This window comes from Lonchura striata, chromosome 1A (genome assembly GCF_050655825.1).
Source record: "Lonchura striata isolate lonStrDom1 chromosome 1A, ASM5065582v1, whole genome shotgun sequence".
Classification (NCBI taxonomy): Eukaryota; Metazoa; Chordata; class Aves; order Passeriformes; family Estrildidae; genus Lonchura; species Lonchura striata.
The window spans coordinates 18,484,248-18,497,433 of NC_140741.1; the positions used below are offsets into that span (position 1 = coordinate 18,484,248).

Consider the following 13,186-nt stretch of genomic DNA (forward strand, 5'->3'; position numbering starts at 1 on the left):
ACATATCAAACCTTATTTTTAAGTCTGTAGATGGTGTATGTTTCAGAGCTAAAAGATGTTTCCTTGCTAATATTGAGTTAATCCCACTTGAGTTTGTTGGTGTTTCCTTTAAAATGGAAGATTTGTGTATGATATTCGATTCATATATACACAAATCAATCTGCTTACACAAATCAAATTATTTGATGAAAAATTTTATCATCTGCCTTAACAGAGGAAAGGACTAGAATTAATTAAATACAAGCCACTGAAATTTGCAAGAAAATCAGCAGCATTAGAAAAGAAGGCTGGAGAATATTCTCCTTCATGAGCCTCATTTTAAGAATCATGAAAATGCTTTTATGTCAGAGATGACTGGGAAAGCACAAAATGACAACAAAGATGTTTCTGAAGTGATCCAAGAGGTCTGGTTTGTGTTTTATCCTAGATGAGATAACCATAACAGCTACTGATGCCCGCTGGGTTGGAGCATGGTGGCTGGGCATTTTGATTTGTGCACTGCTGAATCTCCTTGTGGCACTACCATTTTGGTTTTTGCCCAAGTCACTTGTGAAGGAAGGTGAATCCAATGAACCTGAAGAGACAAGTGAAAAAAGTGCAACACCATTGCAAGAAAATGATAAAAATGAAACCAAACAGACCATGTATGAAATTGCTAAAGGCAAGTTGTATTGCATTTTATTTTCTTCTAACTTTAGTCCTAAGGTGTGAACTCTGTGTATTGTGTAATTAAAGATGAGTCCAAGATGTGCAGTGCCTGCTGTGCTTTGATGTCTCTGTAGTTCAAGAGACTTGTGCAGGAATTTAGAATGGCTCCTTGCAGAGGAAGAAAGCTGATTTCATAGATCTAGGATCTGGATCCTTCCTTTTCCCCTCCTGCAATTCAGGTGAATGTAGAACTTTTCTTCACATGAGAGGGCTGAAGTTCTGGTTAGGAATATTACAACTCAGCCAGCTGTGGGTGAGGTGCAGCTACTGGTTGCTTGTACCCCACATTAACTGTGCAGAAAAGCAAAAACCCAGCATAAATCTTGTGCATTTCTTGAGTCCAGCTAGCTCTAAAAGGGAATTGACAGGTGCTTAAGTGTCTCATAAACATTAAATTATGCTCAACTAAGATGTATTTGAGTCACATTTATTCATGTTATCACTGGCAGCTTTCACATCCATTGTTTTCAATTGTATGGATTTGTAGAAGGGTATTTTTTTCCTTCCTTTTTTGAAGGAAAAATCCTTCCTACATTTCCTCATTGGAAATGTAAGTGAATAAACTATGTCAAAGGCTATGATCTTCAGAGTAGCTTGTCCTGCTCAGGGCCCTCTGACATTTTCAGCAAGCAAGTGCCAAGTGGCAGCTCCACTCTGTGCTGTTTCCTGCTGGGTTCTGCAATAAGTCTTGGCTGATATTGCAGCTGCATTTTGATAAACAGAGCTGTCACCTAGCCTTAAATGAATCCATTAATAAAAAACTGTTCTCCCAGATCAGATGTGGGTCCTTAGTGCTCTAGAGTCCCTTCAGAGCTTGTGTTTTCATGGCCATTCCCTCCCTGTGCTGGTGGGGATGTTCACTGTTCCTGAATATCCTGCATAGAGAATCTTTTCATTCCACAGGATAGTTGTGGTTGCAAGGGACTTCTGGAGGTCACCTGGTCCAACCCCTGTTCAACCACTTGCAGCCTATTGACCAGGACATATTCAGACAACTTTTTAACCATCAGGGATTTCAAGTTGAAACTTGATGTTTTTCTAGTTAAAAATAACCTAAAATAAAATTAATTTAATAACAATATCATTTCCTTAAGAAGCTTTGATTAAAAATGTCACTGCATCTGTAAATAATGCAGTCTATTTATAGTGTTTCTAATACTTGACTGATTTTTGAAAGATTTGCATACAGATCTTCTTCTAATAAGGTACTTGCTTAGCTCTGGAATGTATACACCCCTCCTAATTGGTGCCCACTTTCATTGTTTCATAGATGCTTATGTTTATCTGCAGAGTTTCTTGACAATAGCTCAGCACATTGATTAACAGAGAACACTAGGCAAAGGGACATTGTGGGGCTTTTCTTATGGTTCAAATCCTGACTTAGTGGGCATTACTCAGAGAAAAGACCTGTGTAAATCAGTTTCTCAGGTGCTAACATGGCTGAAAACTGGCTGATACAGATTTTGAGAGGATGGTGGGAATAACTGTGCTCACAGCTCTTTTCAGGCCTCCTCTGCCCCAGCAGCAAACCCCAAAATCAGCGCTCAGGTCTCAGATTTAGCCTGATCCAGTTCAGGACCATTTCTGTTCCTCTCTTTCCCCCACGGACATGCTGAGCAATTGGTCATTCTTTTCGTAAAGCATCACACTAACTCATGGCATTATTTCATTGCAGATTTCATCCCCTTCCTCAAGGCTCTGTTCCACAACCCTGTGTATATGTTATTTATATGCATAACTGTGTTGCAGTTCAGTGCCTTTGATGGCATGATATCCTTCATGCCCAAATATTTGGAACAGCAGTTTGGAAAATCTGCATCAGATGCCATCTTTTTAATTGGTATGTTTGCATTTTGCTTAATTCTATCAATTAGTGATGTCTCTATTCAAATTAGCTCTATTTTTTACATATATATATATACATATGATCATGTCTATTTACATATGCATCCTAAGGTTAAATGCTTTCACAGGTGAGGGAATGTCACATTAAAAAGCATTTCTAAATGTCAATGCATTTTCTGCTAAAGATCTAATTTTTTGTGCACAATTTTATTATCTAATTCCCATCTTTTGAATTGGCTCAGAAAATTCAGCTGATATGAAACTCAGCTATTTCATGCTTGTGTAAAACCACTTCCAACGTGTCTTTCAGTCAGAATTTTCTTCTTTTAAGCATCAATCATCAAAGAAGTGTGAGAGCACATTCAATAATCTCATCTCAAAACTGAAAGCCTGTTCCTCCTTTCTGTCATGCTTAGAATGCATTAAGATGTACCTTAATTAAGATGTGCACTTAATTAAGATGTGCACAGATCTTTCTGTTGAGTTTCTCAGTCAGCTGGAGAGGCTGGATTGAAACCATATAATTTTTTGTCTTTTTTTTTTTTTTTTTTTTTTTTTTTTTTTTTTAGTTGTACCAAGAGTGCAACTCTAGATTGCCATTTTCCAATTAATCATTTTAGTCCTACCCTGTAGCTCACTCCCCAAGCAGTTCTCACCTGCTGTTGACTTTGGCAGAGGTTTTGGGTGTGAAAGGAAATTAGCAGAGACCCATTTCTGATTGGACTTAAATTATTCAGTCCCAGGCCCTCTTTGAGTTGTTGCCAAACACAACCTTCCCTTACAGATGCTCTAGTGGCTCCTTCTCTAGCTGCCCTGTAGTAGAGTAGCTTTGATGGTCTCCTCTGTTTTAACATGGAAGTTTCACTTGTTTAAATAGGTGTTTACAACTTGCCAGTTCTATGCGTTGGGTATTTTTCTGGCGGCTTATTCATGAAGAAATTCAAGATTAATCTCTATCAGGCTGCGAACATAGCATTTTGGGTATCTTTACTGGAATACCTTCTCTACTTTGCTGCCTATTGGACTGTCTGTGATACCTCACCAGTTGCTGGTCTAACAGTTTCCTATCAAGGGTATGTTCTTTGGGACTCAGCAGGACTTCAGTCTTAAGACACCAGGATGATTTTTCTTGTCAAGAATCAGCCAAGAGTTCCATTTCAGTTCCCTATTCTAAATTTTCAAGGCTTTTTGCCTGCATTAAACAGTAGGTCTGTTATGCCTGTTTCAAACAACAAAAGTTTATTAAAAAAGATATCCATGTCAAGACTCATGCAATTGCATGTCCATATTAATTCTTTTACTAATACAATTGGTGAAGCAATGTAACTGCAGGTGAAAATAAAAATTGTTGGTCAAATCAGGTATATGTGAGTGCAATTTCAGAATAAGAGAGGAAAAAATCCCCTTCTTGATCTTACACTGGTTTACTCTAATTTGATTACTCTCAAATTATCAGAGGATATTTTATCTGCAGTTTCTTGATTTGAAGCCTGCCATTGATCATTGGGAATCCTAGAATTGTTTGGGTTGGAAGGGTTCTTAAAGAGCCTCTATTTCCAACCTCCCTGCCATGGGCAGGGACATCTTCCACTAGAGCAGGTTGTGCTGTAAAATGTGTGTCTGTAAAATGTACATGGAGATGTAGATGCAACACTTATGGACAATCAAGAGCATGCATGCCATAGATGAGAAAAAAAAATTCTCATAATTTTCATAGATGAGAAAAAAGCTATTAATTTATAGCATTAATGTAATATAATACAATTTAGTGTCCTATAGAAAGACTGAAAGGGCAGGAGCATGTAGGATTGGGTCCTGATAGAACACTTGAGCCAGAATAGAATCTTAAGCATTGCAGAGGATTACTGTGGGTATCTCATTACTGAAATATTTATTCATCTTCTAAATGTGTTTCAGAATAGAGCAAGTTTCATATGCAGAAAATACTCTGCTGGCTGGCTGCAACATGGATTGTGACTGCCCACTTAAAATATGGGATCCTGTTTGTGGGAACAATGGAATCACTTACGTGTCACCTTGTCTGGCTGGGTGTAAATCCTCAAGAGGAGCTGGAAGAAGTTTGGTAAAGCATACATTTTATTGTACTGTAACTATGAAACATAGCAGGTGGCAAATATTTATACCAATATAGGGTGGAGAATATCCATGCATGTACATTTAATTGAATATATAAGATGAAAGATTTGAACAAATTAATTGAGTAGCACCAGAAGTTTCAAACTGCATATGAAAATCAGTTTAAATTAAAAAGTAGAATGAAGAAGAATTCTCCTCTATTAAGAACTAAAGGAATATTAAATGCTCACATGGAGTGAGAAATTATTCTGAAGGTGTTGCCAATTGGAAACTTGAGTGCCCAAGAACATTTCAGACAAGATGAAAGTCTATAGCATGGACTTAATAATGTCTTTTACCCTGTAGATTTAAACAAGTAACCAGGTATTATAGAAATTTTATCCCCAAATACAGGGGATAGCTGGACCTGTGCCTGGCAGACTGGGAGAGAGGCCACAGTGCAGTGCTGCTCATGAACAACAGACTCAAGAGCAGGAGACAGCAAGATGGGTGCCAACAGTGTGGGTTTACCACTCAGAGTTTGAGTTTGGACAATCTGTGTTATTAAAATACTCTTTTGATAGGTATTTGAGAACTGCACCTGTGTTGCAGCCTCAGGGTTTTCTTCTCCAAACATCTCTGCAACTCTGGGCCAGTGTGATGGACATGAAAGCTGTGACAAGATGCTCCATTATTTTTTAATATTGACATTAGTCTGCAGCTTCATTTTTTCCTTAGCAGCCATGCCTGGATACATGGTCTTAATAAGGTACAGTAAAATTTCCTTGTCCTATGAAATCTACCAGACTGTTTATCAGGTTTTAATTCTCCAGGGAATTAAAAGGTGTTTAGTTTGCATAAAGGAGAAAAAGCAGAAAAAACTGATGTCATTTCTATGCTGTTAAGGTTTAGTGTCATGTCACCTTTGTAACCTGACGTTGCTTCTGGCTGTCAGCTTTATCCTGAATGAATGCAGGACCCCTGTGTCAGGCACTGGGATATTCAGGGGTGTGTGATACCTGTGTGTTTATCAATCACAGGAACATGATGTTGATTAAGGCACAACTTCCCTGCACTTTGTGTTGGCCTCAGTACCATACCTTGACAGTAGCTTTTCCTTTTGTCATTTGGCAGTCCTAGATAAGGAACTTTTCAGCAAACACCACCTAATAAGCATAATGAGCTCATTATTAAAATGGTTCAGGCCTAATGTGATGAAGAACTTGATTTAAGAAAAAGGGTTAAACATCTCTTATTAATGTCACCTCTACAAATAAATGTACAATGCAATTATCATGCAGGTCTCTAAAGCCTGAAGAGAAGTCATTTGGAGTGGGTATCCATGGGCTGGCCTCAAGAGTATTTGGTAAGAAAATATCTTACACACTTCAGAAGAAGAGTTAGGGTTGACCTAGAGCTAGAGAAGGATCACATCAGGGCTATGGGCATGGCACTGGAGTCATTGCTCCTATGGAATGCCTTTGATCAGAAAGCATTAGGATTTTTTTTTTTTTTTTTTTTTTTACAGCTCTCAGAGCATGGCAAAGTAGAACTGCTTGCAGTTTTTAAATACTGGGTAATAGGCTGGTATCTTGGTTTAACCCCAGTCAGGGTCTAAGTACTATGCATCCACTTATTCTCCTCCTACATGGAATAGGGAGGAGAGTTAGGTAGAACACACAGGTTAAGAAAATAATAGTTTAGTAATGAAATAAAGTAAAATATAATCATAGTAGGAAAGATAGAGAGATGAATAAAACAAAAGAAAGAAAAGTGATGCAGAATAAAATTGTTTGTGGCCTGTTGACCAATACCCATCCCACTCCCCAGCAGCAGTCTGTCCCTCCCTGCCACTTCTCTCCACTCTGTGTACGAAGGATGACACTGCAGGTTATGGAATTTCCCTTTGGCCAGTTTGGGCCAGCTGTCCTGGCCATGCTCCCCCCTGGTCTCTGTGCAGCTACTCACAAACACAGAAAACTCCTTGATGTCAGCACTCCTTAGCAGCAACCAAAACATTGGTGTGTTATGGACATTATTCTGATATTAAATCCAAGCCACAGCACTGTACTAGCTGCTAGGAAGAAAATTCACTGTATTCCAGCAGAAACCAGGACACAGGACTACACCTGCTGCTTATTGGAAAGCCATTTGACATTCCTTCACTCTTGCTTATTGTTTATGTTTATTGGAGGCAGCATTGCCTCTCATTGATGAGAGAAAAATATGAGTTCTGAATAGGAGACACAGTCCATGCTGCTGCATGTGGGCATTCTTTAACAGGCAGCAGGGAGGAAAATCTTTGGCTGAGGTAGGTGGGTAAGGAAGGAGAGGGAGCACAAGCTACACAAAGAACGAGGTTCGTGCTGCAAGAGGACAGTACAGATGGAGCAGGTGACAAACAGCATAGACTCTGTGGTGTATCTGATAACCAAAAGAAAATTGCTGCTCAAAGAAATGTTGCTAATGTTCTTTTTAGCTGGAATTCCATCTCCCATTTATTTTGGAGCTTTGATAGATACCACTTGCTTGAAGTGGGGTTCTATGACTTGTGGTGGCGAAGGAGCATGTAGGATGTATGATATTGTCATATACAGGTATGTTGTCTGCTTTATTTTAATTTATCCTTCTTACTCTATTATTGCATGCATAGAGGCATAATTTTATGCACTTTGTGTCTCCCTAGCACACAAATTGCTCCTGTGATAGAGATATGACAATTTTATTTGGCATTGACTTTGTTTGCAAAGTGCAACCTTTGACACAGACATTGTAAAAACCTTTGAACAGAAATGTTCTGGTGCCATAATATTCACTAATAACCTTTCATGAGGACAAGCTCTGAAAACACTGAATTATGATAAAAATACTGAAAAGCAGTTAGCTTATGTGGGAAAAAGGTTCAATGGGTGACTGCAATATCTTTGAACAGGAAATGGTTGAAACAGTATTTTATTTTAAAAAAGAAGACTTTTATGGAGAAGATACAGTTACTCAAGTTGGAAATTGGCCCAGAATACTGAGTGTCATGTTTTTGTAGTCCTTCAAGGATTGATGTGCAATTTTAAAAGAAAAATCTATTTGAACTTGTGGCCTTATACTAATTCCTGGTAATACTGTGTTGAGGTTGGTTTGGAAGGGTATCCTTAGGATACTTAGAAATTTTAACCAGGTGGTCTGAGCACTTTCAGAACTCTCTCTTTCCCCTATGGATAAAGTCATAAGAGTACCAGGTGCCTGACTTGACTGGCTAAATAATTTGCCTGAAATCAGGAGATGTAAAAGGGCATTTTGCTGGCTGACATATTCCCTTTTCTCACATTCTCATCTTCTGTGAGACCCAAAAGCATCAGGGCACAGGCTTTAGAGTAGCTGTGTAACCTTCAAAAAACAATGTTTGCTGAATAGTTTTGCCCTTTTTTCACAAATGCATGTATTTAATGGAACTCGTTATTTATTTCAGGTGGCTCTATCTTGGCCTGCCAGCAGTCTTACGTGGAGTTTCCTACATCCCAAGCACACTAGTTCTCCTCACTTTAAAGAAGAAACTGAAATCTGAAAAGCCAGTCTTATTAAATGAACCAATAGAAATGCAGGATAAAAGACAAGAAGCAGTGAAATAGCATTACACAGAAGGACACGTTGGGAAAACCATTGCAGTGTAAATATTGGATATATCCTTGTGAAAAATTTTTTACTTTAAGTAAGGAACACTTGGACAGAGATGAATAGAATTACACATAGTTGTATCCTACTTACATTATAAAAGTATCAGTTTATAAACACAAGGCATGGGAAAGATGTATTTGGTGCAAAAAACAAGGACTAGAAATAAGAAAATTTATGAAATGCCAGGTTTGAGTTGTCTGAGCAAAGGGCTATGAAGCAGGAACATATGTGTTCAGTCCTGCTTCACTGAAAAATAGAGAGAATTTTGCATTTGAGTCTGAGCGATAGCAGATTTCATCTAGGAATTCTCACATCATTTCTGTCAGAGTGTCATTGACTGTAGATAGAATTTGTGGCTTCTTCATGCCCCAGTTTTCCATAAATTTATTTAATGATATTAGTCCTTTCAGGCAGAGATTATTTGTTATTCTACATAGTATAGATGGTCAATATATTGGAAACCTGGTTTATGACATGGTCTGTGTGTTGTGGTAATAACAATAAATTTTAAAAATTCCAGTTTTAAAAAATGCTGTGTTATGGTGATGTTTTAAGATTTGCATAGAACATTGACAAGGAAAGGTCATCAGGAATCATTACTTCAGTTATCTGCTGCTCTGGGTTGTCTTAAATAGCTAGGGAAATAAAACCCTAAATGTCTCAGGTAAAAAAAAATAAAGAAAACCCTGCTGACAGAAGTCACACAAGGTGTCTCTGTGTTTTAATGCATTCATGTTTAGCATCTAATTTGGCACTGCCTCATGCTGGGCCCCAGTGCAGAGGACCCTTAGGTCTGTCTTCAGTGTTCATGCAATAACTTCTTGAGGCTTTTTATTACAGGTCCTGGTTATTTTATTTCATTTATTTGATTATAGTCCTAGTTGTCCTACTACATAAGGCATGCAGGGATTTTGTGGAACTACCACAGACCAATGCTCCAGCACCTGCAAATATTTCCTATTTATTCTATGTGGCACAGACCTGCTCCCATTCAAACCACCTGGGATCTTCTGCAGCCACCAAAAAGTGGGAAGGATATTCTGCCATGGTAGTTCATTAGTCCAGTTACAATCTGATTACTTCCAGGTGTCTTGTTGACATCAGATGTGTATGTGTGCTTGGAATTGCTTCCTGTCCTTGTGGAGTTAGTGAGAAAAGATCCATTTTCTTCTACAGAGCAGGAAATCATCTCCAAAATTTAAAGTTTCTTCAAATACAAGTGATCCTTAAAACTGATTATTTTGAAAAGTTCTGTCAACTTTCTGTCTCTCTTTTTATTAGATGATAAAGCTGAGCATGAGGAAGGGAAATGGAAGAAATACAAACATGATGAAGCCAGGAGCAGAGCAGAACAGAGACTGCAGCTCCCTGTTCAACCACAGATATCCCAGAAGCTTTGTGGACATTTGAAGCTGATTTTGAGCATTGTTCTTGCTAGCATGGGGCACTCACTGGAAGCCATAGTTCTTCCTTGTGGTCACATTCCTCCACAGATGGAGTTAAAAACCCTTTGCAGATATTTAATCACAGCTTGGTGCCAAGGTAACCTGGGAAACACAAATGTTACAGAGCAGCAGAATTTCACAGCTGTGGGAAACAAAAGGGCTTTGTTAGGTAGGCAAATCTGTGCCACTTACATGGAGCACTGCCAAAGGGTCAGACCTAGTGAAACCCCTGTGTTTTGAAGTGGAAGGAAGCAGATAGGAACATTTCCAAGTTTTAAAATTAGCATTCCTGCAGGAATGTCTCCAAGTCTTAAATTTAGCATTTCAGTGGATATATTAACATTGTGTTTAATTGTTCTGCTTCACCTGCCTGAGAATGTAGCCATGAAAAAGACCCAGGTTGTGTGTTTAGGTAGGCAGTGCTGGGTGGGTGATGCCTCCTTAGAGAAGTTTCTGGGCATAAACCTGTGGTGGGAACATTGCTTCTCCAGATCAGAGCCAGGAAAGAGGGAGTGCTGTTTGTGCCTCAGAAATCCTGGTGCCACAGACATTCATTCCTAGAACTGGGTTTGAAGTTAGAAAATGACTCTTAAAGCTAGTCCTTTAAATGTAAAGCCAAGTTTTGGACTGGATTCCTTCAAGCTTTAGCATGCTGACCCAAATTCAGCATACCATTTAAACACAGGCTTAAAAATTAGTGGCCTTATTGATGTTTTTTGTTTAAATAGATGACACTGGACATTGCAAGAGTGAACCCCAAGCTGACACTCTTGTGACCCCCATTTGAACACAGGTGGGGTGCAGAAGGTACTCAGAAGGCTTTCATTGTGCTTGAATGTTTGCTCTGGTCCTGGTCTGATGTTCCAAGCACCAAGACCTGTGTCAGCACTAGGAGTAGCACAAGCCACAAATGGGAGTAATGGCAATAGAAGTAACAGTGGTGTAAAGTTTATAAAGCAACAGCAGATGCATGTCTGAGCTGATAAAGCCTATATTAAATTATAAAAATGGGTGGTAGGTTTATTTTCTGAGTGCCTGGGAGCTCAGCAGATGGCTTTCACTACCAACCACTCTGCCACTGAAGTTTCAACCCAGTAAAGAGTGCTTAGGAGCTGAATTTTGATCCTTGAGCTACCAAGTGGAAGGCTGGGTGTTGGTGCCTGGATATGGATGTTATCAGGCACCAAGAAACAAACACTTGAAGCTTTTTGGGTGATATGATTATCTTGGAGGTATTTTAAAGGCAATGATACACCAACTGTGCACACAAGTGTTTACCTAGTATTTTTGACATGTATTTATCTAGTATTTTGTACTCAAGGTCTTTTGTAATGTTCTTTGATGTTCCATTGTTTTTTTTTTGATTGTGACCAGCTGTTGAGCCATCATTTTCAAAGAAATAACAAATCTTGTCTCACTGAAAAACGTCAATGCTTTTGTAAAATGGACATCTCTGAGCATGCTATGTGGGGTTTCTTTGTTTATTTTCACTATTTTCTCTGTATTTTATTATCATCAGGTACTTAATTGCCAAGCCTCTCATTAGTTTACAGTCTTATCTATATCCTAAAAAGTCCTGTGTCTGGTATAAACTTCATTGTTGCCCTGCCACTTCCAATTTTTAAGAACTGAAACCTATTCTTGATGCATGTGATAAACATTTCTGATTATGCAATTATTGCCCAAGCTATGATCATGGTTTTTAAATTTTTTTTAATTGAGAGAAAATTACTCATTTGGGAGGCAAATATGTTACCTGACAAGCTGATTTTAATTCGTGGACAGAAAGGAGATGTGATGACCAAAGCTGCATCCTTACACTGTAATTTGTTTGAGGTCATGTCTGACTGTGATATGATGCTGGTTTTGTTTGTGATCCAAACCTATTGTACTAACATGTGCAGTCTCTGAACACATGAGCATCACAATTTTGGGTTTTACTGACAGCTTCAGTTTACTTCCTTGTTCTGTAATTCCATCTGTGGTGAACAGTGGGCTGTTATTGTGACCTTTCCATCTCAAGTGGAGTTTTAGCAGCTAACTCTTCCCTACAGGCTTTTCTCATCCGAGCAAACCATGGTGCCAGAAGCTAATTCAGCCTGTGGCTGTGGGGAGGAGCACCCTGAGAATACCTGGGTTGGGATTTGGCATGCAAAAAGCCAAATCACTTTTTAGTTTATGTAAGTCTACTCATGTGACACAAACTGGATATGTCCTGCAACAACTTCTTGGCTACTGCTGCTTTTTTTTTCTTCCACATAGAATTGTTGTTAGTCTTTTCCTTTCTTAACAAGGCATGAAGTGTTCCCAGTTATGATGCTTGGGATTTTGAACTTTCTTTGTTTAGGACTTTCTCTGAGAATGCAGAAAATTACCTGGTAATTGCCCCTCTCTTGCTTTGACCAGGGAATGAAGGGCATATATTTCTTAAATCACAGCAGGCTGAAATCACAGGATAAAACACACAGGATCCCTTTGGAAGGTGAAATCTTAGTTATTGCAATGCCTGATTTTCCTTCTAGAAGAGACCATTCTGTAGCTCCAAGCCAGAAGTGTAAGTATTCTAAAAGTAGTAAACTAAGTAAAATTTTAAGTTTTGTTCTTTTACATTATTGTTAACAAAATAAAATTTGTAAGAAAAAGAGAAGTATCCTAAAAGTTTTATTCTAATTCTTATTACTCTCTCTTTAGTTACTGTTAATAAATTTTTCTTTATACCCTTTGAAAGTTTTAAACCTTTCCCCTAAATCCTATATCACAACAAAAGAAAGTAGCTGCATTCCAATAAGTGCACTAGGAATTAGCCAACACTAAACCCACCACACTCATTAGTACACGAACCAAAAAAATCTCAAATTAGCAAACCAAAACCACTACATATGTGCCTAGTAATTTCCAGGGGAGGTGCTCAGGGCTTTTGCTCAGGTGTGTGACCTTGGGTGGATCCTTACAGCCTGTGCAGAGCAACAGGAAGGTCTTTACCTGTAGGGCAGAAAGCCCCATTACAGGTGGGAAATGGTGGTTTGAAAGAAGGAGGTTTGGCTTTTTAAAAGGCATTGCCCCCCTGTGTTGGTGGAAAGGCTGCCTGGCTTTGTGAGTCTATCACTTAAATGGTTCCAAAACCAGCTTTGAAAAAACAAACTTCTCATTTGAGGTTAATGAGACACAGAGTGGGCCAGTTCATGCTGTACCTTTGCTGCTCCCATTGTTCCAAGGCAGCTCTCTGGATGGCAGAGTGCAGGCAGCTGCCTGCTGCCTGGTACCCCATGGCTTTTCCTTCTTCTCAAGGAAACTTTCTGATTCAAAGACACAATCATATGGAAAACAAGCCTCAGTTTCTGCAGAAACTTTCAGAATTTCATAAAAATCCAAAGACAACACAAGACTCATTAGGTGGTGGGTTTTGGTTTTTGGTTTTTTTTTGTTTTTTTTTTTTTTGGGGG

General features: G+C 38.8%; 1 protein-coding gene across 5 annotated transcripts in view; it reads left to right on the forward strand.

The window, feature by feature from the left end:
• LOC110482605 (solute carrier organic anion transporter family member 1A2) overlaps positions 1–8,996 on the forward strand; it is a 44,150-nt gene extending 35,154 nt beyond the window's left edge. For all 5 annotated transcript variants that reach the window (XM_021551963.3, XM_077783337.2, XM_021551964.3 and 2 more), the window contains 8 exons: positions 428–661; positions 2,384–2,548; positions 3,431–3,626; positions 4,471–4,636; positions 5,214–5,398; positions 5,931–5,995; positions 7,109–7,226; positions 8,093–8,996. In XM_021551963.3, coding sequence (XP_021407638.1) covers positions 428–661; positions 2,384–2,548; positions 3,431–3,626; positions 4,471–4,636; positions 5,214–5,398; positions 5,931–5,995; positions 7,109–7,226; positions 8,093–8,252 — 1,289 coding nt within the window. In that variant the 3' untranslated portion in view covers positions 8,253–8,996. The remainder of the gene's footprint in view (positions 1–427; positions 662–2,383; positions 2,549–3,430; positions 3,627–4,470; positions 4,637–5,213; positions 5,399–5,930; positions 5,996–7,108; positions 7,227–8,092) is intronic.
• Positions 8,997–13,186: the final 4,190 nt, after the last annotated feature.